Genomic DNA, 25,008 nt, shown 5'->3' with positions numbered 1-25,008 from the left:
AGAATATACTATGTATTCAGAGCCCTTTTCATGGGGTGGATAGATTAATTTCAGAGTGGCTGTGGAAGTGGTAGAGGATTTTGGTGGTACAAAAATATGGCCAGTTTTTTTTTGCCCGCTGCACCCTTAGGCAAGCCAAATAAGTTTGGTGAGCAAAAAATATAAGAGCCATGCTGGATCAGACTGAGGGTCCATCTAGCCCAGCACTGTTCACGCAGTGGCCAACCAGGGACCCACAAGCAGGACACAGTGCAACAGCATGCTCCCACCTGTGTTTCCCAACAACTAGAGTATACAGGCTTACTGCCTCTGATACTGGGGGTTGCACTTAGCCATCAGGACTAGTAGCCATTGATAGCCTTCTCATTGATCTATTGGGAGATTTCCCTGAACCTATCTCTATCATCGATATCTGGTGAAATAGGTTGAGAGCTGTTTCTCAGAAGAGCTCCTATTGTCTATTTCCATGGCATATATTAAGGCTGGGATGGTAGGCTGATAGCCAGATTAACATCCTGAAGCTGTTAGTCTGTCCTACCCAAAGTTAATCAAGGTATAGTAATACATTAACTTATTATTCAACCCAGACAGGCTGGGAGATGTGGAACAGCTGGAAGTGGGGAGAAAGGAGCACACAGGAATCCTCAGCACCAACCCATTGCTTGGCATTACATCTGTAGCAGCTCACTTTGGTTCTTTAGCACAAGGGTGGGTAACTTGTGGCCCTCCAAATGTCTTGGCCTACAACTCCAATCATCCCTCACCATTGGCTGTGCTGGCTAAGTTGATGGGAGTGGCCATCATCTCAGCTAACACTAGGAGAAGTACATAGCCTTCTAGAGGTTCATCAGGCGAGCGTTTTATCGCATGCTCGGTACTGCCCACTTACAGATGTGCACACATCACTTAGACGACTTCTGCCTCCCGCTCCTTTTTCCGTCACAAAACAGACTTCTTTTAATGTCTTCCTTTTAAAAATGGAATGTGCTGCGATCTCCTGCTGCATGTAGGAAAAGTGGTGCAATTAAAATGGCCCCTGAAAGGGCCATGTGGCCTTTGTTTTCTTCCTCTTTTCCCTCTGGGCAGAAGAGGAAGTAATGAGGGACAAACATGGGGGCAGAGAAGCGACGGTAAGGAAACGTGATTTCTCCTTGATATGGGATGTTTAAATATAGCTGTTTTCAGCAGAAGCTGAGCTACTAACTTCAGTGTCCCACAGAGCCTTTTCTTAAATGACCTCTATTCTCTTTAGATCCTTCCAAAGTGTGTTTCCAGTCAGAAGTAAAAGGAAATAGCTAAAAATATCCTGGGAAGGTTTTGATTTCTGCATTATATATGAAGAGTCGCATCCCTCTGCTCTATTCTGTTTCTGTACTCCATTAGGCTTCTTTGCAGCAGCGGCAAAAGTACATAGCCTGTCAAATTCTACAGCATCATTAAAAATAGCCCTACATACAATTAGGTAATATAGCCTCATCCATTATAAAGATAAAAGAGAAGCTTAGGAGACTAACAGCCCAGCCCTACTAATCTACTTAGAAGTGGTTTTCATTGAGTTTAATGGGACTTACTCTCAGGTAAGCCTCTGGAATCCTACATACATGTAACAGGGAGAAAGTCTCATTAAGCACGGTAAGGCATTTTGAGTAAACATGTAAAAGACTGCACTGCACAAAATCTAATGATTTTGTTTTCTTCATTCTTGAGTAATTATCTACAAACTAGCTATGGTTTAAACCATTTAGTACCAATGAGATTGCAAATCAAGTGCTGTGTTGGTTAATCACTAGTGAATAACAAATCTGTCAATTGCTAATATATATCTGAATCCTACATTAGCTAGCAACAATTGGCTTGTTAACACTAGAGGCCTTCAAGAGGCAGCTGGACAACCATCTGTCAGGGATGCTTTAGGGTGGCTTCCTGCATTAAGCAGGGGGTTGGACTAGATGGCCTTGTAGGCCCCTTCCAACTCTGCTATTCTATGATTCTATGTTTGTGGAAGTTTTTGCATAAGCAAATCTGCAGATGTTAATGTATCTAAATTGGCATCATTAAAATGTTTTATGATATGGCCACATGAGAAAGGATTGTTTCTGGTTGCTATTGTAGTTTTAGGGCTCATCTACACCAAGCAGGATATTCCACTATGGAAGTGGTATGAAAGTGGTACTTTCAGGAGCCACACTTCTGCGTTATAGTGGTATTGAAGTGCACTGCAGGATCTAAACTCCTGCTTTATAGTGGTACTGAAATGCACTGACAACTGTTGGGGCCCATGACACTTCTGCACCAAGAAGGATATAACACTATGAAAGTGGTATGAAAGCGGTATATGGCATGTGTCAATGGGCACCAACACTTGTCAGTGCACTTCAATACCACTATAAAGCACTAGTGTGGCTCCTGCCTTTTATATGCTGCTTTCATATCACTTTCATAGTGGAATATCCTGCTTGGTGTAGATGAGCCCATAATCAACAGCTATTCTCTCCCCTCTAAAATGACACAAGCTCCAAATCGCGTTGCTTTCAGGTTTTGGTTGAGGCTGGACATCCTGCCTGCAGTTTCAGGTGGGTTCAGCCATAAGCATGATGCTACATCAGCCTTTCTCAACCTGGGGCACTCCAGATGTCTTGGACTGCATCTCCCAGAATGCCCCAGCCAGCTGGCTGGGGCATTCTGGGAGTTGTAGTCCAACACATCTGGAGCGCCCCAGGTTGAGAAAGGCTGTGCTACATGATTCATGAATAAGGTGGTTATTCAAAATTTACACAGCATTAAAACTGATGTAGTAATTGACTGCCACTCATTTCTCCTTCCAATGAGTATGATTAGAGAGCAGCACATTATATACATGTTTTAAAATGAAACATTTTTGCTATATTATGCACAGAATATTTTCAGCAATGTGCATAGCAAGTTACAGAAAGCAGTAATTAGCATTTCCCACTCCACTGAAACTCACTTCAGACTGACCCCCCTTCCACCCCATGGTGCAAGTTTAGCAATATCTTAATTAGCCTAGCGGAAAAAAATCCGAATCAGATGGTAGTTAGTGAAGATGCACAATTGAAGAGCAAATGATTTTCAAGAGTGTGGAAAAAGACAGCAAGCAAATAGAGAGAAAGAACAATGGTTTTCCTGAGAGCAGCCTTGTGGAAGAACTTAAATCACTCAAAATGCATCAGGTTTTCTTAATACAATAACTTCTACAGTAAGGGTAGAGTGCATCTCATGATTTTCTTTGCAAATGCCATATTGTGCAAGAGCAGTAAGTATAGAATGTGTGAAATGGCCTATGACAGCCAAAGGCGATCCTTCTCAAACTTATATAGAATAGCACTTATGAACTGAATGCTGGGTGAATGAGTTTCATTTCACAATAGAAGCATGCAAACAAATTGAGAAGGGGTGCAAGCTGAGAACTCTTACATAGTTATGCTAGTTGTTTTCAGGCTGGATGAAGGACTGAGATGACAACCCATACCACCAGATGGCAATGCAAAAGGCCTCAAGGACTAAAAGTGGGGTGTAGTTCAGAAAGGTGGCTACTCTCCTCCCTCCCCCATTCTGTGCATACATGTCAACATGTTCTCTGCAGTGCTCATCAACAATGCAGTTTGAGAAAGCATCCTTCTTCCCATGAGATTTCCAAACATTACATGTACATACTTCCCTCCTGAAAATGCCACACATTTCATGAAAAAAGCATCTACGATTCTCAGGTCTTCACTTTCTACAAATACAGGGTCGTAAGAGAATTTTCACAAGCTTCCTTGATTGAGCAGTTATCATCTAAATTCCAGATTAACTAGCTAAGCTAAATGCTAAAAATAGTTGAATTTATACATAAAGCAGATGGAAAATGGATTTAGCTGACATGATTTTTGTAGATTTTGGATTTAGCTGACATGATTTTTGTAGAAAAGGCATTTCTTTGCCTTTTCAGCCCTCATCAATTTGGTTTGTATAACAGATGCACTAGGGCAGCAATGTGGAAATTGTGGCCCTCCATATGGTTGGCTTGCAACTCCCATCACCCCAACCATTGGCTATGCTGACTGGGGCTTATGGGAGTTGGAGTTCAAAAACATCTGGAGGGCCACAGGTCCCTCAACGTGCACTGGGAAATAAGGAGAAAAAGGAAATGTTGCAGGCAAACCAAACGTAGTCCTTTTACAATGATATACAGAATACCTTCTCGTGGACTGGGATGATTCAACATTTGCTTTCATTATCCCCAAAGATGTTAAAGCGTCTCTGCACAAAAATGTTTTGAGTACCTAAAGATTGTTAAAAATTCCTAACGCTAACACTTCATACTAATCATTTCTACTCGTTTACCTTTTCTATCTTGCAAATTTCGCTTTACTACCCATCTGAACCAAGTCAATTAAGCTGAATTGCATTATTCTTAATCGACCTGCTGATTTTCTTTTTTGGACTTGTAGTTTGATGGAAACCTTCAACTTGCTCTAATGAAGTGGGGAATAAACAATTCTTCTTTGTAAGGCAGCTGAATCCTAGCTGTGGGCAGAGACAAACTACAAAAGTAGCAAGGAAAGACTAAGAACAAAATATAAATTTGTGATTTAAGCCACAAACTAAATAGGTAGGATGCTTTGTAGAGAGCTTTCCCACATTGGGCTAAAGAAATGAGATTTACAATGTAGAAATGGCAATAAGTTTAAGACAGCCAATGTAAATACAACATGGGAAAGCCATGAACATATCTCCTTTCACACAACACGCTAACCTCCCCAGTGTGGGTTGTTGTTAAACCATGGGTTATTGGGTCATCTGAACACAGCACATTTTCTGCAGGGTGGCTTGTTATGTCATCTCAACATAGCCAGAGTGGTTTGTTAACCATGCAGTGAAGCTTCTTAACTACCCTGAACAGCCCAACAACAAGACATGGGTCCTCAAGGTGGCTTGTTCAAAAAAATAAAATAAACCACACTGTATGGTTAGCAAGCCATTCTGGGGAAAACACACTGCATTCAGACATGTTAACTTATCCTGTGGAAAATGTGTATGTGTGGATATCTGATCTGGGACATGGCACTCAGGGGTTTTATTGTTGGCCCCTTTCCAACACTGTTTTCTTGATTTAAGTTCCCACCACCAGCTGCTGTTATCTGTAGAAGAGGAGGAAGGTATACCACAATTCAATTATGTATGTGGTGGGAGGGCATATGAATTAAGTGAAGAAAAAGATGTTGGGAGATTGTTATGGATCTCCTAGTTAGTGTCTCAAGTAGTAGAAACATTTCTACTTTTTATCTTGTACCCAGGAAAGTTGAAGTGACTTTGAGAATATGGACAATGCAATCTGCACTTCTAAAGCTGAGGCTGCTACCCCTATTTATGTGCAATCCTTGATGAAAAGCTTTGCTGGGCAATTATTGAACAATGCTGTTTTTGGTACCATATTATTCTACATGATTAGTGTGACTATATTTTATCTACAAAACAAAATAGAAGTGTTTTGTCACTCAGGGCACAGAATAATGGGCTTAAGTTACAGGAAGCCAGATTCCGGCTGGACATCAGTACGACAATGGAACCAATGACCTAGGGAGGTTGTGGGCTCCATACTAGAGGCATTCAAGATTCAGCTGGACAGCCATCTGTCAGGGATGCTTTAATGCAGATTCCTGCATTGAGCAGGGGGTTGGACTCGATGGCCTTACGGGCCCCTTCCAACTTTACTATTCTATGATCTTTCTTGGAAAAACGCAGTAAGCTTTTTCTAGAAAAACTGATGTTTGTGCTTTGCTTAATGCAGCTTGTTGTTGTTGTTTTAAATCAAGGATTTCCCTGCAGTTTTAAAACACAAGTATTTGAAATGCAACCCTCTACCAGTTACACAGCAGTCTGCAATTAATGCCACAAATAATTTGTAAGTTTCTTTTATGTACATTTCTTAATACAGGGTATTGCCCATTGGCTCAGAGTTGTAAGGTCACATTCAGTGAAAAACAGACATGTAAACAAACAAAGCTTAAGAAACCCGTGAATTTAAGAAAGGCTAAAAATGGTAAAGAAGCCAGGTGTTCTTCACAAGTAGCAACACTGCAGTTCATAGGTGTTAACATGCACATTGATAATCAGCTTGCTGCACAGGGGCTTGAGGGGCGTTCTGCACATGTCACACACCATCAAGTTATTTCAAAGCCTAAGAAAAGTTGGAGGGTTCTGTTTATAAGTTGTCTGATTATAAATATATGGAGGCCACACCTGTAGAATTAAGAAAATATTACAAAATGTGAAGTAAATCTTCTTTCTTCAGTCTGAGCTACAAACACTACAACCAACAACCTTCCTCAAAGGCAGAAGAAAGACTAGCTCTAGAGAACTGTGAGGTGTTTCTTAGACCAACCCCTGGTCAAGTGTTTCTGCAAAGGATCTGCTTTCTAGTGGACAGACAATAAAGTAGAGGACCCAGTTTCTGAACTCCTGGGAGGCAACAAGCAGAGAGAACTGATATAATAATAATAATAATAATAATAATAATAATAATAATAATAATAATAATAATAATGTTGTTGTTGTTGTTGTTACAATTTCTACAGAATATCATCTGGGGTTTGACAACTTGGGTTAACTAGCAGCCTTTTGTTGGAGAAAGCTGATGAATAATAACCAGTTTCATGTTAACACTTTTTGTCCCAAGATTATATTCATACTTCCCTGACCCTGCAGCATTGGAAAATCTACAATTCCCAGGCCTTTTCTACTCTGCCATGCTGCTGCTACAGATGCAGATCTGATTCCAGAAACATCATAGGGTGTATCACCTAGACAGCGAGTGCCCCTTTTAACAAGAAGTGAAAAAGGTACCAATAACCAAGCAAGAAAAAAAAAATACCAGGAAAGCCTTATAAAGGTATATCAAACATTTGTGATACAAACTAGGTTGTAAACAGGCATTCCACATAATCTGTAATGAATTTAATAACATTCATGTAATACACATCATTAAAAAAAAGGTTGGCCCTGGGCTCAGCTCTGCTCTGCCATCCATAGCAATTTGAATTCTTGCAACACAGGGAAAATTGCACTTCTCAACAACCTATATTACCAGGGGAAAGCATAAGGTATCAATTCCAACAGTGATTCTGGAGGGAGGGATGTTAAGACTGCTGTAGGACAACCACCAATAATGCAGCAACTCTTTTGAAAGACATGGACCAGTATTTTCTCACAGTTAAGTACCTGCAACAATAATGTTTTGCACCATGTAAAATATGGCAGAAATCGCCTACCAGCGGTTTAAAAAATCCCTGATGTATTGCTGCAAGAAGAAAATACAAGTCATGATCTAAACATTCAAACACATTTTTGATAACTACAAAACAAGTGTTGAGGTGACATTTTACCTGTGCTTAGCATAATGTGCTGTCAATTCATGGTATGGAGTAACACAGCTAGAGGAACAAAGCAGATTCAGCATGTTAATGCTGACATTACCCATGGAGTTTGTCTGGCAAATGCAATTTCCCAAATGAAATAAAAAGTTTTTAAAAAGGCAAGCAAACCATTTCGCTTCTTTCCCCTCACAAAAAATGGAGATCCTGAATATTTGTGCTAGTATAATGCCCTTACAACACTGGCCCAATATCACCAGCACAAGCAGCGAATATACCACCTATTTGCTGCCATAGAAAGCCCTAGGACTGGGCTATAAGGAGACAGTAATTGAAAAGGCAGCAATATAAAAATCAGTCAAGATGAACCAGATGGATGTAATGTAACTCATTTGAGTCTTAATTGGCACTTACCACAGTAACTCTAGCTACAATTTAACAAATATGATAAATATGTTCCATGTTAAAATATATGGTGTTGTACCCACTTAATGAACTAAGCTTCTGACTCAAAGACCAGGTACCTGAAGGAAAACAAAATGAAGTACGGAAGAGTGTATATGCAGTCAGTGACCAGACTGTTCTATATATTTTAAAAAATATGTCAAGTAGTTGAAGCCCCATGCAAAACCTATCGTTTTGGTTTTCAACCAGATGGGCAGTTCAAGGGGGGGGGGGGGTTGAAGAGCTTTCCTTCAGGAGAAAATAATAATTAAACAAGCTTTAAAAAAAGGTATGAATACTTATGTCTCCATCAAATTTCATATGTTACATTTTTGTACACACACCTAAATTGTCTATACAATATTTACACATACCCATTTCACCTTTAAAAAGGGATTAAAAGTCGATTGATAATGAGCCCTGAGCAGCATCCTCGCGACCCCTTACATAGATTTCACAAGGAATCTCTTCCATCACCCTGTCTTCGATCACCTGCTCTGGGCACTCATGAGCCTGTTTGAAAGTATAGCTACTTTTTTTGAAGGTGCTATTAAAGGTCTTCATTGGCTGAGGCTGTGCAAAATCATTGCGAAAAGGAAGTTCCATTGAACTGAGGTTGGTCCTGCTTTGCTTTACAGTTGCGGCTTGGGAGCCACAGTGATGATCGTGAATGCACCTTGAAGCTGTCGAAGAGCGCCTCATTTTCTGGTAGTTTTCGAGTTCTTCAGATAGGTCGGCCAAATCGGCAGAAATCTCTTTGTCTCTCAATGAGAAGAGCTCATAATGAGGAGGATCAAAAACCTCCTGGAAGCCGGTCTTATTGAATGTAGTCTTGCAAGCCATCACCTTCTTACGAGGCTGCTTGACCTGCACCAGGATTGAAATGATGAGAAGAACCAGAACAATCCCTGAAGTAATCCCGATTATTGTTCCATGAGTTTTGGTGATCTGTTCAAATAATCCTGTTTTCTTCTTTTCTATAAAGGGACAAAGAAGGAGTAAGCCATTTTAAGTCTGACCAATAAAGTACACTGTTGGGTTTAATTTAAGCAATGTCCGAAACATTTTAAAGCAGAGATGGGGAACCTCTTTTAGCCCAAGGATCAAATTTAATTCTAAAGAAGCTCTTGGGGGCTTCATTCCAATGATGGGTGGGGAAAGGCTCATAATAAGGGACAGACTCATAATACCAAAAAGACCAGCATATTTTATTTTAACGCTCTTATTGCCAGTCACTAAGCATTAGGAGAATCATTTTAGCCTTTCAAAATGGGGGGAAACTGTGCAAAAGCTGGAAAACCGCCAAGATCTGCAGTCAGGGGAAAGGGTGTGTGGCCCTCTGGGGAAACCTGAACGGCCAGACTGAGACCCTGTGAATGTTGCATTTGGCCTGCGGGCCTGAAGTACACACTTGTTTTTAAAGGAGTCTAAAATCCACAGGATAAAACCCCCAACAGTCCAAATAATAAATTCCCTTAGCAGGGGATTTCTCTGCGTAATTAAATGAAATTTGACCTTGTATATCTTACAACAACATTCTGCTACTTTGTAAGCATCCGCAGATTGCACAAATGCAACAAGAGTTTATTCACTGGAGACAAGAAGAAGATGAGTAATATGTAGCTACGGAAACTATACTTGGTTCAATCAGGGCATTAGTTTGGAAGTTTCAAAAGATTCTCCAAAAACTGATCAACTATGATCTTTCCAAAGAGCAGACAAACTCACTCTAGGAGCAACATAATTAGCCAGCTGTGGTGTAACTTTAATCTCATATTTAATCTCATATTTTAACCTATATTAATTTTTGCTGTGTGGTTTTATTCTGGTTGTGCTTTTTATATTGTATTTCATATGTGTGTTTTAAATTTGTTGGTTGTTTTTATGCTCTTCATGGTTTTTAATTTTTGTGAACTGCCCAGAGAGCTTCAGCTATTGAGCGGTATAAAAATGTAATAAATAAATAAACAAACAAACTTTTTCCCACTAGAAAATCAGTATGTCGGTTTTATTGAAGAGCTGTCTTGGAACTTTTATGAAAGGCATTCTCTAGTTTCATGGCACCAATGGAAACATTTCAGCTGGATTTCAAAAGGGAACACAGCCAGGCACAAAGTATCCAGATAACACATTATTTGTTAGAGGACGTTTTATCAAAAAACTCAAGTGTTTCAGAGTTTAAAACATTTTCTATTTTTAAACACTCATTGATACACACTCCATTCTATTTAATCTTTAGTCAAATCATGGCTAGTAAAGGTAAACAGATATACTGACAGAATTTGTTAGTCTGACCTCTCATTTGAAGTGGTAATATACAAAACGTAGATGGAAAGGAATGTTCTGAAGAGATATTAGAAAAAGTACAATACATACATTTACCTAAGATTAGGCCCACGTATAGAGAATCACTATAAGTAACTCCTAAACTTACAGACCTCTTTTGAAACAGACATGTGACTGATATCTTTTAATAAGGATATGACTAATGAATGATCTCCTATATCTTTAAAATATAACTATGAGAAGTCGTCCTCTCTCATTGGTAAGTAATTGGTGAAATTAATAGTTCCAAAACCGTGAGGCACCCTCATACCTGGAGAGAGCCCGAGACAGACAGACAGACAGACAGAGAGAAAAGATCCTGCAGCAGAGAAAACCAGATACCATCTTCTCCCAAAACAGATTTAAGTTTTCTACTACTAAAAATGTGATGCTATCCATGGAAACTGCAGAGAGGCAGGGAACACATGGGAGATTCTGGTCACAGCAGATTCTCTTTCTCCAGGCCCCTTCCCTAGATGGCTTTAACAAGGACCTGAAGATGCCCTATTCTAGTCTTATTTATTACATTTTTATACCGCCCAATAGCTGAAGCTCTTTAATTCTTTAATAGTGGGTGAGTTCTCCCATCCACACATCTATACACACACACACACACACACACACACACGGCTGCATACACAAGACTACTGGATGGTTTAGGAAGGAGATGCACCACACCTGAGGCACTGAAAGTTAAGAGTGCATGACAAGAGATTTGAGCACTTCATATGAAAGCACACAAGATGGCACTACTAGATTACAACAATTTTCTATGTTTAGCAACTTACAGGAAAATTAAACGCAAGCTTGGAAAGAAAAGGTCATTGTTCTGGGTGGCAAGAGGTATGAGTACAGATAAAAAAGGACATTCAGAAGGAAAATAGTGACATTATTATTTCTTGGATATTAAAGATACTAGTCTGTTCACATCTACAGCTAAAATATTAACATTAATTTATTTCATTATCTCCCAGAAGCTAGGAAGATGGGAATATAGTTCCAGCCCCATATGTACTGATGCTAAAACAGATTTCTAAACTGGAGGAATATAGTAAACACACACAGGTTCAACAGAATTGTTGCCTAGAGAATTAGCTTTGGTAAAAGACCATTCTGACTAGGAGTGATTAATGTTAGTGAGGCAGAGACTCTGTTGGAGAAAGCTTTTTTAAAACAATCTAGGCTTGGTTTGCAACTGATCTATTTTTGTTAAGCTATAATGCAAAAAAAAAAAAAAAAAGAAGAAGAAGAAGAAGAAGAAGAAAAAAAGGATGTTGTAACCAGAGAGATTGAGTGTAGCACAGTAAATGCAGTTGTATGGTTTTCTGACTCATACAAAGAAGCGTCAAGGTGAAGAAACAAATAGCAGCTAGTATTAGTTTCTCAGCTGGCAAATTAAGAAACCAGACATATAAAACAGGCCAGATTTCTTCTGCAAGATTAACGTGCTTTCCCTTATAAAATTTAGGTAGGCAGATTTCTCAATTACAAAGAGAGAAACATTGTTTTGCTCACAGTATTTGGCCTTTAGAATCTTGAAAAGAACTGCTCTCAGCTTGTTCAGAAGAAAATTAGAAGTCACAAACCAGACACCCCTGGCTCTACAAGGTTGCTTGTTACACTACTCACCTTTGCAGTGGTTTTCATCCCAAGGGTATGCACAGTTTTGAATGCCATTGCAGACTAGAGAATTATTGATACACATGTTGCTGTGGCAAAAGTAAGTGCTACCTGAGCAGGGAGCTATGAACGAGGAACAGAAAAAGGGAAAAAGAAAAGAAAAAAGAGTTACCCAAACTTGAACTACTATTTGAAATATACTTTAGTTGATTTAGAATTTTAGGTAAGAAAACATCTGCATGCCATATACTAGCACATTTAGAATATTTCCACAGCTGTGCCATTAGTGAACAGCATCCGTCTTACACACAGTATGTATTTATTTAAAGTAGCAAACTAATGCTGATTCCCCCCCTCCCCCCAACAATGCTGATTGGGTCGCATTTATTTTTGAGAGTAGTAAAGAGAAGCCATACTATCATTCTCCTCTACCACGTCCTCTTTCCAAGCAAGTTAATTAATTAGTCAAAGCTTTTAGTCATGACTGAGGAATGCTGGGAACTGTAGGACTTCTTATTTTATTTATTTTATTATTGCATTTATATCCAGTCTTTTTTCCTCCAAGAACCCAAGGCGTCGTACATAATCCTCCTCCTTTCAATGTTATCCTCACAACAACAACCCTGTGAGGTATATGGGGTGAGGGTTTGTCACCCAGTGGGTTTCCAGGGCCGAGTGGGACTAGAACCTGGATCTCCCAACTCCCAGTCCAACACTTTAGCCACTACGCCACACTGGCTAAATATGTATAGGATTACAGTCTGAATTATTATAACCTGTGCTATGTATCAATTTTAAATATCATAATCTGATGATTAGGTCACCAATTTATCAGATAACTATTCCCATCTGAGGTTTAATTATATTCCTTGTTATTTTCCAACTATCCGTAACCATGGAGCTTTATTAAAGAAAGGCAGTAACTCCAAACTCTCAGCTTATTTGGAGAGAGTCCACAGATGAGTAGATATAGATCAAAATGGTCGATTATTTGAGGAAGTCACCCAGTTTCAAAATGCCTGGTCAATTAAAAAAGAAACCCACCTTCCTTCTAGTCCCTGAAAGTCACATTAACAATTCAGCCTGTACTCTGCCTCAAATAAAGCCATAGAACTTTCCAAATACAGAGGATTTGCCTTGCTCTGTTAAGAGTTCAGAACTTCAGGCACAGGGACTGCATCCAGGGCTCTGAGAATCTCTCCAAGGTTCTCCAGAAGGTCCCACCCCTTTCCCCCAACACTGGTCGTTCAGTGGTTTCTTGGAGTTTGAGTAGTTCTCCCCCAATTCTAAAATGTTGAAATGCCTCTCATAAGACTTAGTTACATGCAGTAAACACTTTAAGGTAAAAACGCTTTTGCCTTTGGGCCCCAGGACAAACCAGCAGAATGTGGCCCAAGATCTTCTCCAAAATGGAATTTGGTTTTGCACCCCTGCACTAAGAGATCACGTTGCACCATAAAGGTGGAACGGCTCTATAGAAAAGACAGGCAATGCAAGCTACAACTGTATCTCACAACCTCCTCCTCCATAAATTTTTACTGATGAATCTTACAACTGACAAATCTCCAGCCACCTGCACCTCAAAATCACGGCATGAGCTGTTGTTATATGCTAATCCAATCCTAATTTGCAGCAAAAGCAGGGTCTGTAAGGAGTTGGTTACCTGATTCATACACCTCAGAAAAAAGTTCAAAGCTAAGTCTTACACAATTTTGCTGTCTCTTGTAAAAGTATGCTTCACAATATACTTACGATCCACAAATGACGTGAAGAGCATTCTGAACCTGCTTAATCTACTGCCTTCGTCTGCCCACATCCGTACAACCCCAATTCCAGTTTGTAGCATAACATCATTTGCCACTGTGCTGCAAAACTTTGCTTTTAAGTTTTCAATGGAACTGCTTCCATCATACACAGCCACAAAGTTTCTCTTGCATTCATTTGAATGTTCCATTTGGTAGTCTAGAAACCTCAAATAAATCTGTTTAATATGAGAAAAGAAAGAATATCTTTAGAAGTAGAACTAACAGTTAAACTGCATTAAGCCCAAAATGCAAACATTGCCTTCCATTAGAAAAAACATAAAATTTATAAACTTAATTCAGATTGCTTGCAAAACATTTACGTTCTAGTCATATATGAATATACACATGCAATTTCCAACCACTAACTCCTTTCTCCTTCTTTGCCTTAAGCCTAAAGAAAAAGTTAAAATAGTTACATGTCCTAACAACAATTCCCTCCTTAAATGTGTGCTCACTTCTTCCAGGAAAAACAGAAGAAATCCATTTTCCACCACAAGATAGAATTAAGGTTCCCTCTTGTAAAAAAAAGAAACAAGTCCTTATTTCTGGAGCCTGTTTTCCCCCAGATTCTTTCTTAAACTACAGAGCAATTTCTTTTCCCCAAGGAAGTTAAATCTGTACTGGGAAAGTGTTATAACTGTAGTAGCAGAAAGGAAACTTACAAAATGCTTTTACTTGTTAAGCAAGATTCTTTAGTTCTAAATGTTCTCACCACTTTGACCTCCAAAAGGATATTTTGATTAAAGGGGCAAATCAAAAAACGGGCAAGAGGAACTCTGTGGGTGGAAAGAGTACAAGTTCAACACTAAGGAATTTATAAAAGGATGCAAATTTTCACTCACATATGTATACAAATTCCCCCTCCAGAAAGCTGTCATTAAGTACAATTCATGCACTTCTGTCTTGGCAGGAATATTCACAAATATTTTGCAATGATTTCCTCACACAGGTGTTCACTTACACTGTAAGTGGGCAGTGAGTTACCATTTACAGTGTAGTTGACCAACCAGAGGCTCAGAGAAGGGTGATGTCAGTACAAAAAAAGGAGAAAAGTTTAGGGACTGATTAAGTCTGGCTTGAACACAATATCTAATAGCCTGCCAGCACATTACCAAAAGCCAGAATTCACTCCAAAGAACAGCATCAAGCTGTATTTAACAAGACAGATATGAGAGAAGAAAGAAAAATGGTTGGATTAATCAAACTCCTTACACTGTAGGGGCCCCTTTCCTTGCCTCAATACTGTATGGGTAGCCTCATCTTTGGTTTCTGCTTCTCCTCTCCTCAGTCATCTGGTCCAGCCCTTATAAGGCCATGCAACCCATGGTTCTAAACCTTAGCAAGCTAAGGCAAACAGCATTTTAGAATTCTGACAAACTTGAATTCTAAAGGCACCATAAATAATCCAACCAAAGCACTATGATTTAGGAAGATTAATTAATATTCAATAAGCATCCAATTGAAGATATGCCTTCCAGCAACGTTCAATGAAATTTCTAAAAAAGCATCAGATATTTTGAATATAAATGGATCAAGGGGAGGTAACTTGATGTCTTACTTTGGTATTGCTGCTCTTTGCGTTCTACAATTCAAAATGTATACTGTTTGTATTCCCTTGCTCTCTAAACTTAAATAGTTAAAACAAAAATAGAGCATCTCTATTATGTTACCTCCTGGAAATGAACATATATTTTTGCTGCTGGCATTGTCCTACATAGTTCTGAATTCCTAAATTGCAAGCACTCATTTCTCTGAGGCACTCGGCATCAAACCTGTTTCAAATTAATACTTTTGTTGCACTGCAGATTGGCCAAAGAGGTTGCAGAATCTTAACCAAGAAAATAATTCCTCTTCTCATAAGCACGTGTAGGAAAGATGCACTATGTCATCAGAAAAAGATGCCCAAATATGAATAAGTAGATTTCAAGCCCCACTAGACTGATTATTATCTCCTTAAACTGACATTATACAACAAGTCATGCAATTTCATAGATGTATAGACTATTCTACAGCACACTCAGATACTATCAATCTAGTAATAGTCACAAACACCTGCAATATTAAAACAGGGACTTGAATCAGAAAACAAATTAAAAATCCCCCAAACAAATTCTATGAGATGGCTCCAGTTAAATCCACTGAAATATCATTTATAAAAATCTCTATTCCTGATATGGAAGTGTAACAGGTAAATGCCATCAGCATTTAATTTCAGATATTATATCGTTTAAATACTGCCTAGTTAACATAGAACTGTCTTATCAGACATGGAAATAAAAGATTAGATAAAAAATACATATCAACAGAGTCTACAGAAGTATGCACCAGTAGCTTCCAATATACTGGACAGCGTGTGCCTTATCTGGTCTTGGGAACCAGCCCGAACTGCCGTAATGAATGTTTTTTTAAAAATAACAGAACAGTACTTTCTTTGCACTTGGACCTTAGTTAAATATACGGAATAACATTGAGGAGGGGAAAAATCCAAGTTGGATGGATCCTTACTAAAATATCGATATGCCATCTTCTGATCCCTCAGAGAGCTCCAGATATGCTCCTTACAGTTGAATAGTGCAGAGCAGGACACAAGCTGCAACACTACTATTGTGCACCAGATGCAGTCTATGAAACCAACATCTATCTTGATTTCTCACAACCGCCAACAGGTAATTAATTTCAATGAATGAGACACAGCATTCAAATCATTACTAATGACCAACCATTCCCAGCTACTAATGTGCTGAAAGCCCATTACCCATTGAATGATTCAGTGGACCCACCTTGGCATTTGGTGTAGCTTTAATTGTCCATATGCAGTCAACTGCTTGCCCAGGCTTTGTTTTCTCTTCCTGTTCTACCTGACTGGAACGCACTATCCCATCAGCTCCTGAGAGCTCAAATTGGCAATCTAGAGCGAGACAGACACAATGTGCTGTCAAAGGCAAAGGCAAGAGTGATTTAAAATCTAATGAATAAAAGAGATTAGTACTGCAATACTAGACCTGGGATGGGATTTAAAATACCTCCTAGGTATGTGAAGTCAGGATCTGCAACAGAAAAGAAGAAAAAATGAATGATGGAGCCTAGGAAAATTTAAGCGTCTCTTCGAGGTTTAAACAGAAAGGAATATATTGCAGATATAAGAAAAATAGAATGCACTGGATACTGAATGGAGGATTGACAAATTTCTTACTGCTCAATAACTGTCTAGATCTCTGTAAGAATCTACAGTGGAGGTGCCTAATGTCATGTTGCATACAATTCCAAATTTATTTGAATGGAAGTGGGGGTTATGCCCATGTTTCCTATTTAAAAATAAAATCACTCCTTCACAAACCTGGTTATGTTCAAGTCCTTTCACCTAGAATTCTGATTTGAGATTTCAGCTTGTGATATTGAAACTGGATTACGGAGTTTACCTTTCTGCAGTCAGCAGCTCTACTGTGTTGAAAGATATAATGTGGCTCTATGATCTATATGCAGCCCTCAACAAGGCAAGGAAAAGTAGCTGTGAGCAAAATAAAGTGGGTTGATTTTGATTTGGCACACTTATCAATACATTGAACTTAATTTTGATGGAATCTGTACTAGGCAAAGAAAAAACTGGGATTTTTTTACCTGGTATAAATGAATACTTCGCTTTAAATCCCTTTCCTTCTAGTTCTTCATCTGAAGTAAACTTTATCCACATAAATCTTCCCGTTGATCTAATTAGGGTAGGACTCTTTAGACCACAGTAACGATTAATGAGTGGAGAGAAACCAAAAGGCCCATCTCGAACTTCCAGGTGATCAAATCGACATTCAAATGAAGGCTCTATGTAGTATGGTTCATCAAAGGTCAATTCTATTCTTTGGCGTGGAGCAGCTATGGCAAAATAAAAACCGTTCAGATCAATATAATTTTCAGCAACTATGAAGGAAAGCAATTCCTGGAAAGACATAACATTTTATAAGAACAGGTTTGGAGTTAATTAAATTAACACTGCAATACTCATTTGAATACAAATAGAAATCTTCAAGAACAGTATAATCCTATACATATCTACTCAGAAGTAAGTCTGATTGATGTCAATGGGCTCAATTCCAGCCAGGTAAAGGGTACAGAATTGCAGCCAAAATGTTCTGCAGAACATGCACCAAAATGACACGTTAGAGACATGTAAGTGCTATATGTTTGTTGCCCCTGGATATGATTCAAAAGTTATGAAATTTGTTCTAATGTGTGATGATCCTGCTTAAATACTTTTTAATATTGTGAGTTGTTTAAAAAACACACCACACAGTACCTATTTTCACATTTATAACCCACCTTATAAGAATAAATTCTTCACAAGGCAGCTCAGTTTAAAACAATAAAACAACACCTCATCAATTCATAAAACAAAGTAGACATGCTGCAGTAACAGAAATAAACATAATATTTATGGCATTACTCTGAGTAAAGCACAGTTTATATTATGAGCTCAAGCCATTCTGACTGAGAGTGAAATTCATTATTGCTCCCCAAATATTGCTCCTCCATTGGCACTAATGGAAGCTTCCCTTGAAACACAAATGCCATCAGAGTTAAACCAGCCTCCCCAGGATTCTAAGGTTACTCAGGCTTCCGTCCAATATATATATATAAAAAGCATGTATGATTTCTCCCGCCATGTTTAAATTTTGTTCCTGTCCTGTTGCATGTTTTTGTGCCTTGTTGTTTTACAATGGCCTATGGGTAAAAGCAATAAACTTATGAATGAGTGAATGAACATTTTTGTTAATAACTTTCATGCAATTAAAATCACATCTGGTTTGGCCTAAGGAGTAAATTCAAGAATCCATCCCTATATGAATCCTCGTGTAGAGCTCTTTGGCTTGTCTGTGCTTATGTGGTGCACAACTTATATCCAGGACCTCACATGCTTCCTTCTTTTAGGTCTTAGCTACACCTAAGGTTTATCCCAGGATTGTCCTGGGGTCATCCCTGTTCATGTAAATGACACACAGGATATCCCGGGAGCAGGCAGGGACAATCCCGGGATAAACCTTAGGTCTAGCTAAGGCCCTACTAGTGTTGCCTCATCCCCTATCCATTCATTCTATTGGAGGTAACACAAAATGGTAACTGTTTATGCAGCCATCTGCACCACACATATAACTAACCTTAGAAAAATGGTAAGATGAAAGGCAAGCACTTTGAAGCGAATGTAGATTGTTCGACTTTAATAGTCTTTGAAGTGCCCAGCGAAGGGAACACAAATTTAGCATGGCCCAAGCAGATCCTAAACTTCCAGGGCCTTTTGGAACTACTGGAGATTTAAAGCTACCAGGGTATGCAGCTCTGTATTTGTGCAGCTCTGTGTTTATGCAGCTAACATGAAAACACATATGCATTATATATTTGCTGTATTCAGCATTAGTTAATTGCAGAATGTTTCACTGTTGCATTGGAATTAAAGTCTGCATTCTTGGGCACACTGCCTGAAACAATTTGTCAGTCTTTCTCAAGTGTATTTTATTTAGCTAACACAGTGTTGTGTTTAAATGTTTCAACATTCATATTATCAGCAGTGGAGTACCCCCTCCCCCAAAATGTAAAGAAGATGTCAATACCTTCTAAAATATAGACACACTCCTGGTTGGGCGGGTAGAGATTAGGGAAGTTTGGCGAAGCAAAGTGTCCTCCGTTGCTTGTTCGTACCCAGTCACTACACTGGGTAGATGCCATGCGGTTGCCTCCAATATTCTGCCCAACTTTTTGAAAAAAACACAAGAACACAGTTCATGGTCATTCCAGGAAATCGTCACAAATAACAACCACCGCAGAAAAGTGGGCCCTGTGGACTGACACTATTTTTCTATCAAGCAAGAGGCAGATTGTTGATATGCATCCCCTTTCCATAAAACTGTTTATTTTTTGGTGTTGTGAAAAAAACATAGCCTATGCAATGGCAAAAACCTGCAGTGAAAGGAGCAATGGGACAGCCTTTCAAATTCATAGTCAGTTTCCTTCGCTCCTACTAAAATATAGTGGGGCCAATTGGCATCAATTCTGAACTGTGCAAGTGACTTTCAATCATTTCTCCTGCTTTATTTTTAGATTACAGTCCTACTTTTCTATTTAAAGCAGGCAAGAAGATAAAATATAGCATTTCTAAGATAATTAAAACACACAACTATCCCTTCCCTTACACAACTATCCCTTAATGGAATGCTATATTTTCAAGGATTTTCTAAATATTTGCAGGGACGCAGCAAAGCAGGACAAATCAGTTTCTGCTAAGGGTTTGGAATGAAAAAAATAGTTTCAGAACCCGCTTTCGTGCTTGGGATAGAGGGATCCTTCACTTCTGCCTACTTTGGACCCAAGGTGAAACCTCACTTTGGATGTCTCCCCACTGAATGACTATGATAGCTGCCACTGTCAGCATGAGCTATGAAGGTACATATTGGGACAGCTGTCAAAGTGGGAAAATAATAGCTGCACCTCCAAAACCAGCTGCTGAGGAGAAGCTTATCCCCTCAACAAGCTCTCTGTTCCCCCCAAGTGTCCTTGGTGGGGCTGGGCTTCCTGTACTCAACCAGCCATTTTCAGAGGTGTAGCAAGTCAATGGAGATAGTGTTCCTTGACTTACACAGGAGTGGAAGACAGACTGAACCTTACCTTTGACAATTGAATCAATACACTACAAAGTTCCAAACTGAGTCTGCAGCAGTCCACTTTCAGTAAGTCCAATTGGGAAAATTTGCATTATTCCATAGGAAGCTGGAATACCTCTGAAGTGGCCAGCTTTGATTCAAATTTACAAAAAAAGTTCTCTGAAAGTATATACTTAAATGCATATTTTCTCTCGGAATACATATTTAAATGGGTATTTTGTTATGTTTAAACTGCATGAACTGCATCACATTTAAAGGAATGTGAAATCTGGTGTGTAGCTAAATTTCAATCCACACATTAGTCCGGAATGTGCTGATTAGGTCATTTTGAATCTGGATTTGCAAAGAATGAATTCCCCAAACATCCCTAAGCCACACTAGAAAGAGCAAACCTTTAGAGGAAAAGTGCTCAAGTTATTTGAATCGCTGCTCCTACAAGGCTGGGAGAATGATCCCATAAAAAAGACTCAAAGATCGCCAAAGTAAAGGCTCTACCTGACCAACTCTTGGAGGAAACACTGCTGCTCACAGGTGGCAGGTCAGCATACTGAGAAGGTGGGTACTGCAGGTAATGCCCATTCTGAGACTTCTGCTCACCAGAAGATTCCTCAAAGATTTCTAGGATCTCAAGGAATATCTACATTCTGGTGTTATCCATACCTCTGCAGAAAAAAATTAACCCCTTCCCCAATCTGAAGATTACAATTCAACCTCTTTCTTCTTTTCTCTGCAGGAAGAGAGAGTAAGGACTAGACAGCAATTTGCTCTTCTTTCTAAAAAAATAGATGTTTAAAATGCAAGGGTACACATAATGCATATAAACATCACGTGAAATATTTAATGTCAAATTCATTTCCAAGTAAGCTTGCCAAGTGTTAATTAGTCAACAGTGATTTTTTTTCCATGAATGTTTCTTACTCATGGAGCAATTAACACACACTACTGCCTTGTGAAAAAGTTAATTGGCATAGGCCTTTAATGTCAACTTCTCATGAACATGAGTTGAATTAAGAAATCTTACTCTTCATTCTCTATGGGTGCATTCCATGGATGAATACTGTAAGCCCATGTTCCTCCTTTGCCCCTCCTCTCTTCCCCTCATGAAAGCAGAAATCCTGGCTTGCATTAGTTCTCCATTACGTTTGAACCATAGTACCCCATTATATTTGAACCAGGGAAATCTGACTTAATGATGATTAACAATGTTAACGGGAAATTCTGTCTTAATGCAAGCCCCACAACAGGAAAAGGAGTGAGGCAAGGGAGAAACGCAAGGGCAGTGCACTCCTCCACAGATGAACATTTGAATGCAGCCTACGTGGCAATTCAAGATATCTCATATATTTGTAATTTAGATATAAAGGTTTTAGGCATTTGATTATTCTATATCTTTGCAAATGATGAAATAAAACTTGTTTGAACAAATGAGGCACTTTAAATTTCAAATTTTAAATGTTCAAACATGTAATTACAATACATTTTCCCCAGAGAACTTCTTGCACTGTACCTTGGGTCTTTTGAGCCACAGCAATCCCTTCCACTACCAGTATAGTTATCAAGAACACTGGTGAGAAAAAAAGAACAAAATACAAATGTATAAATAAAGCAAGACTCACTGTGCTTTAGCTTAACATTTGTCCTGTTTGTCACTCTCAGCCTAACTTGCTCAAGGTCCATTATTTAGAAGATAATAATTTGTAAAATCTCACAACTAATTCATATCCACTTGTTAAAGATTATCTTTATGAAAACTTGGCTCTATTGCTGCAAAATTAATTTTCATTCAAGTGTCAGATTTTACTATCCCATAATAGCCCCAGTGCTGTAAAACTTTTCTTGCTACCTTGCCAGTATTTAAGTAACAATTCCCTTCTAGGATAAAATGGAAAATTCAGTGATTTTTTAAAAAATTATCAAATCAAAACTATTCTGTACAGAAATAACACTTCATAATCAGTATCAATGAAAAATGAGTATTAAAGAAATCCTGTATTTATGGTGGTGCAAAGAAATAAAGAGAAATCTTTCTGACCCACATAATTGGTTTCAAAAATGAATAAATGATTCTCACTTTTATTTAAAGTATTCTGTCTCCGCATAGTTCTACTCCAAACCGAATTTGTTAGGTTACTTAAATATGACACTATTTAAGTCTTGGCAAAATCTGTTTTTCCTGGAATATCTTATATTTTCCACCTTCTTGCAATCTAATGTTGGACTCAATTAGGGTGACCATATGAAAAGGAGGACAGGGCTCCTGTATCTTTAACAGTTGTATTGAAAAGGAAATTTCAGCAGGCATCATTTGTATATATAGGGAACCTGGCGAAATTATAGTACTCTATACTCTAGTACAGCTCCTGCAGCTTTAACTGTTGTGATGAAGAGGAAATTCCACCAGGTTCTCCATATATACAAATGACACCTGCTGAAATTCCCTTCCCTATGCAACTGTTAAAGATACAGGAGCCCTGTCCTCCTTTTCATATGGTCACCCTAACTCAATCCTATGCATGTTTAGCCATAAAAATACTCTACAACTTTCAGCATGCCAATAAAAGGCACTCCGAGCCACCATGGCCACTTGGGCCTCTAACAACAGTGATGGATCTAAGAGTATCCCCCAGGCTATGAACCTGATCTTTCAGAGGGAGTGTAACAGGCAATGAAACTATCTCCCGGACTCTGGAACCACTCATCCACAGGGTTTCCATCCTGCCAGGATTCAATTTCAGTTTATTGGCCCTCATCCAGCCCATTAGGCACTGATCCTGGACTTACACAGCCTCTCCTGATTCAGATGTCATAGGGAGAAAGAGAGAGCTGTGTGTCATCAGCATACTGATGGCATTATGTGACAGTATATTTCTATGAATAACCACCCATCCAACAAACCACAAATTTATGCTCAAGTCTTTCCTAACATCAACATTTCCTGGGGTACCAAATCTGTTAAAAGTTAGCATTATGGGTAATTACCATAACTGGGAAATTGTCCACACCTTCAAAGAAACTTTCAATACAGAGGGCAAAATTTATCAGTGAGTGTGCAAATGTCAGTTACCTGTTTCTCCATACTCTCCATTGACCATAATCTTTGCTTTGAAATTATAAATGAAAAATACCACTTTTTGAACCTATTTCACATTTCTATTCAGTTCTATAGAGAAGCTTCCACTCAAGGCTGTCAAATGCTTTCTGAGAGTCTAAAAATAAAACTTTATTATTGTTATTTTTCACTATTAAACTTATTATAATATGACTTGCGTTATCCAAAAAGATACCACTTTGGTCCAGAAAAATGTATATTATTGTATGAGTTTAATAGATTTGCAAGAACAGAAATTAAAATACTGTAAAAATATTTTAAGAATCAACCTATACAAGTCTGGAATTACCAAATTTCTCCCCTCCTTCTGAAGCATTAATTCTCCTCATTTCAAGTCTCTAGGAGAATGTTTAGATCTTCTGCAGAGAGCTGAAAACACAGGTGAAATAACTGGAGAGTTCAATTTATAAAGCTTTGCCAGAAAACCACCTAGGCCCAGCAATTTATTATTTTTCAGCCTATGTGTAGCTTTTGATGGTTGAAGTTTCATATTTACTAAATTACTATGAGCAGGAGGTATTTTTTGAAGATTTTTCATGCTTGAATTGGGCGACACGTCCAGTAATATCTCTTCTGTTGTATATTGTTAGTTATTAATTTATAGTGCAACCTTATGTTATTTAGAAGGAAATCCCATTCAGTTCAATGGGACTTACTCCCAGGTTTTAGTAATTGTCTCTTGCCAATTACTATGGCGATAACTTTGCTACTCAGTTCTGTGTAAGCAATACTGAGCATAAGCATAATACATAAGCATAAGCAATGCTTATGTTCCTTTTTAAAATTTCCTCAATAACCGTTTATTCTGTTATTACTCTTCCTTTATGCCCACTGTAGACATACATACATATATACATAATGAAGAGTTTATATGGATCCCAAATTATTGGCAGTGATATGCCTGCAGTAATATTGTCCTGGGGAAAAGTTATTTTTTCACCTTTATTAAATCTTCAAAAGGAAGATCTTGAAAGTAGTAAGTGTTTCTCTGTCTCCACCCCAGCCTAGAGATTGACCCTCTATCATTTCAGAGACATGATCAGAAACAGAGACTCTATTTTACTCATTATTTGATCTGATACTTTCTTTGAGGTCAAGATAGAATCAAAGTAAGTGTGTGAATAAAGAAGCATTGAAAAAAATGTATAATCTTTACCAGCTGATTTTTTCTCACTTGAAACATAAATATTATTGTTTTTGGACTATTTTTTTAACAATCAAGGAAGAATTTCTGAAATCCACATGATACATAGAGTGGTAAAGTATACTTAGTGCCCTTTTTGTTAAGATTCATTTCCAATCCAATCAAAAGACATCAAATGTTAGAAGAGAAGCCCTCTATTAACACAGAATCACTGTGACCATTCATATTGTATTACTGATATCTCAATAAAAAATAAATCAGCATCAATTAATCCCATATAACCTTAATTACAATTTTACACTATGTTAAAGAATTAATTCCAAACAATTAGAATCTAAACCAGAGTTCTGCATTAATAGATTTCAGGAGTCTCATCAACATTCATTCTGTTTGTCAGTAATCAATAATCAATTCACTCTGCAGTCAATATCAGTCTAGCCAATAAATCAGTTTTGCTTAGTCAGAAATAAATGTATCTGCTATCAATTCAGTCAGATTAACCCACAATTAATCCACCTTGGTAGTTACTAGTTGAACGGAA

The 25,008-nt window shown here is 38.3% G+C and overlaps 2 protein-coding genes across 2 annotated transcripts in view; both read right to left on the bottom strand.

The window, feature by feature from the left end:
* The window catches only part of DNAJA2 (DnaJ heat shock protein family (Hsp40) member A2), a 99,446-nt gene that overhangs the window by 38,856 nt on the left and 35,582 nt on the right, over nucleotides 1–25,008 (bottom strand). The gene's annotated exons all lie outside the window — the stretch shown is intronic.
* The window catches only part of NETO2 (neuropilin and tolloid like 2), a 32,328-nt gene continuing 15,383 nt past the window's right edge, over nucleotides 8,064–25,008 (bottom strand). Inside the window, exons 2-9 of the mRNA XM_063141158.1 lie at nucleotides 21,722–21,778; nucleotides 19,168–19,308; nucleotides 17,189–17,437; nucleotides 16,573–16,617; nucleotides 16,351–16,478; nucleotides 13,518–13,746; nucleotides 11,775–11,888; nucleotides 8,064–8,797 (exon numbers count right to left, since the gene is read on the bottom strand). Of these exons, the coding sequence (XP_062997228.1) occupies nucleotides 8,217–8,797; nucleotides 11,775–11,888; nucleotides 13,518–13,746; nucleotides 16,351–16,478; nucleotides 16,573–16,617; nucleotides 17,189–17,437; nucleotides 19,168–19,308; nucleotides 21,722–21,778 (1,544 nt within the window). The 3' untranslated portion in view covers nucleotides 8,064–8,216. The remainder of the gene's footprint in view (nucleotides 8,798–11,774; nucleotides 11,889–13,517; nucleotides 13,747–16,350; nucleotides 16,479–16,572; nucleotides 16,618–17,188; nucleotides 17,438–19,167; nucleotides 19,309–21,721; nucleotides 21,779–25,008) is intronic.

Source organism: Elgaria multicarinata, chromosome 14 (assembly GCF_023053635.1).
Source record: "Elgaria multicarinata webbii isolate HBS135686 ecotype San Diego chromosome 14, rElgMul1.1.pri, whole genome shotgun sequence".
NCBI classification, from domain to species: domain Eukaryota; kingdom Metazoa; phylum Chordata; class Lepidosauria; order Squamata; family Anguidae; genus Elgaria; species Elgaria multicarinata.
Note: the sequence above shows the minus strand (reverse complement) of the source record. Positions and strands in the feature narration are given on the sequence as shown.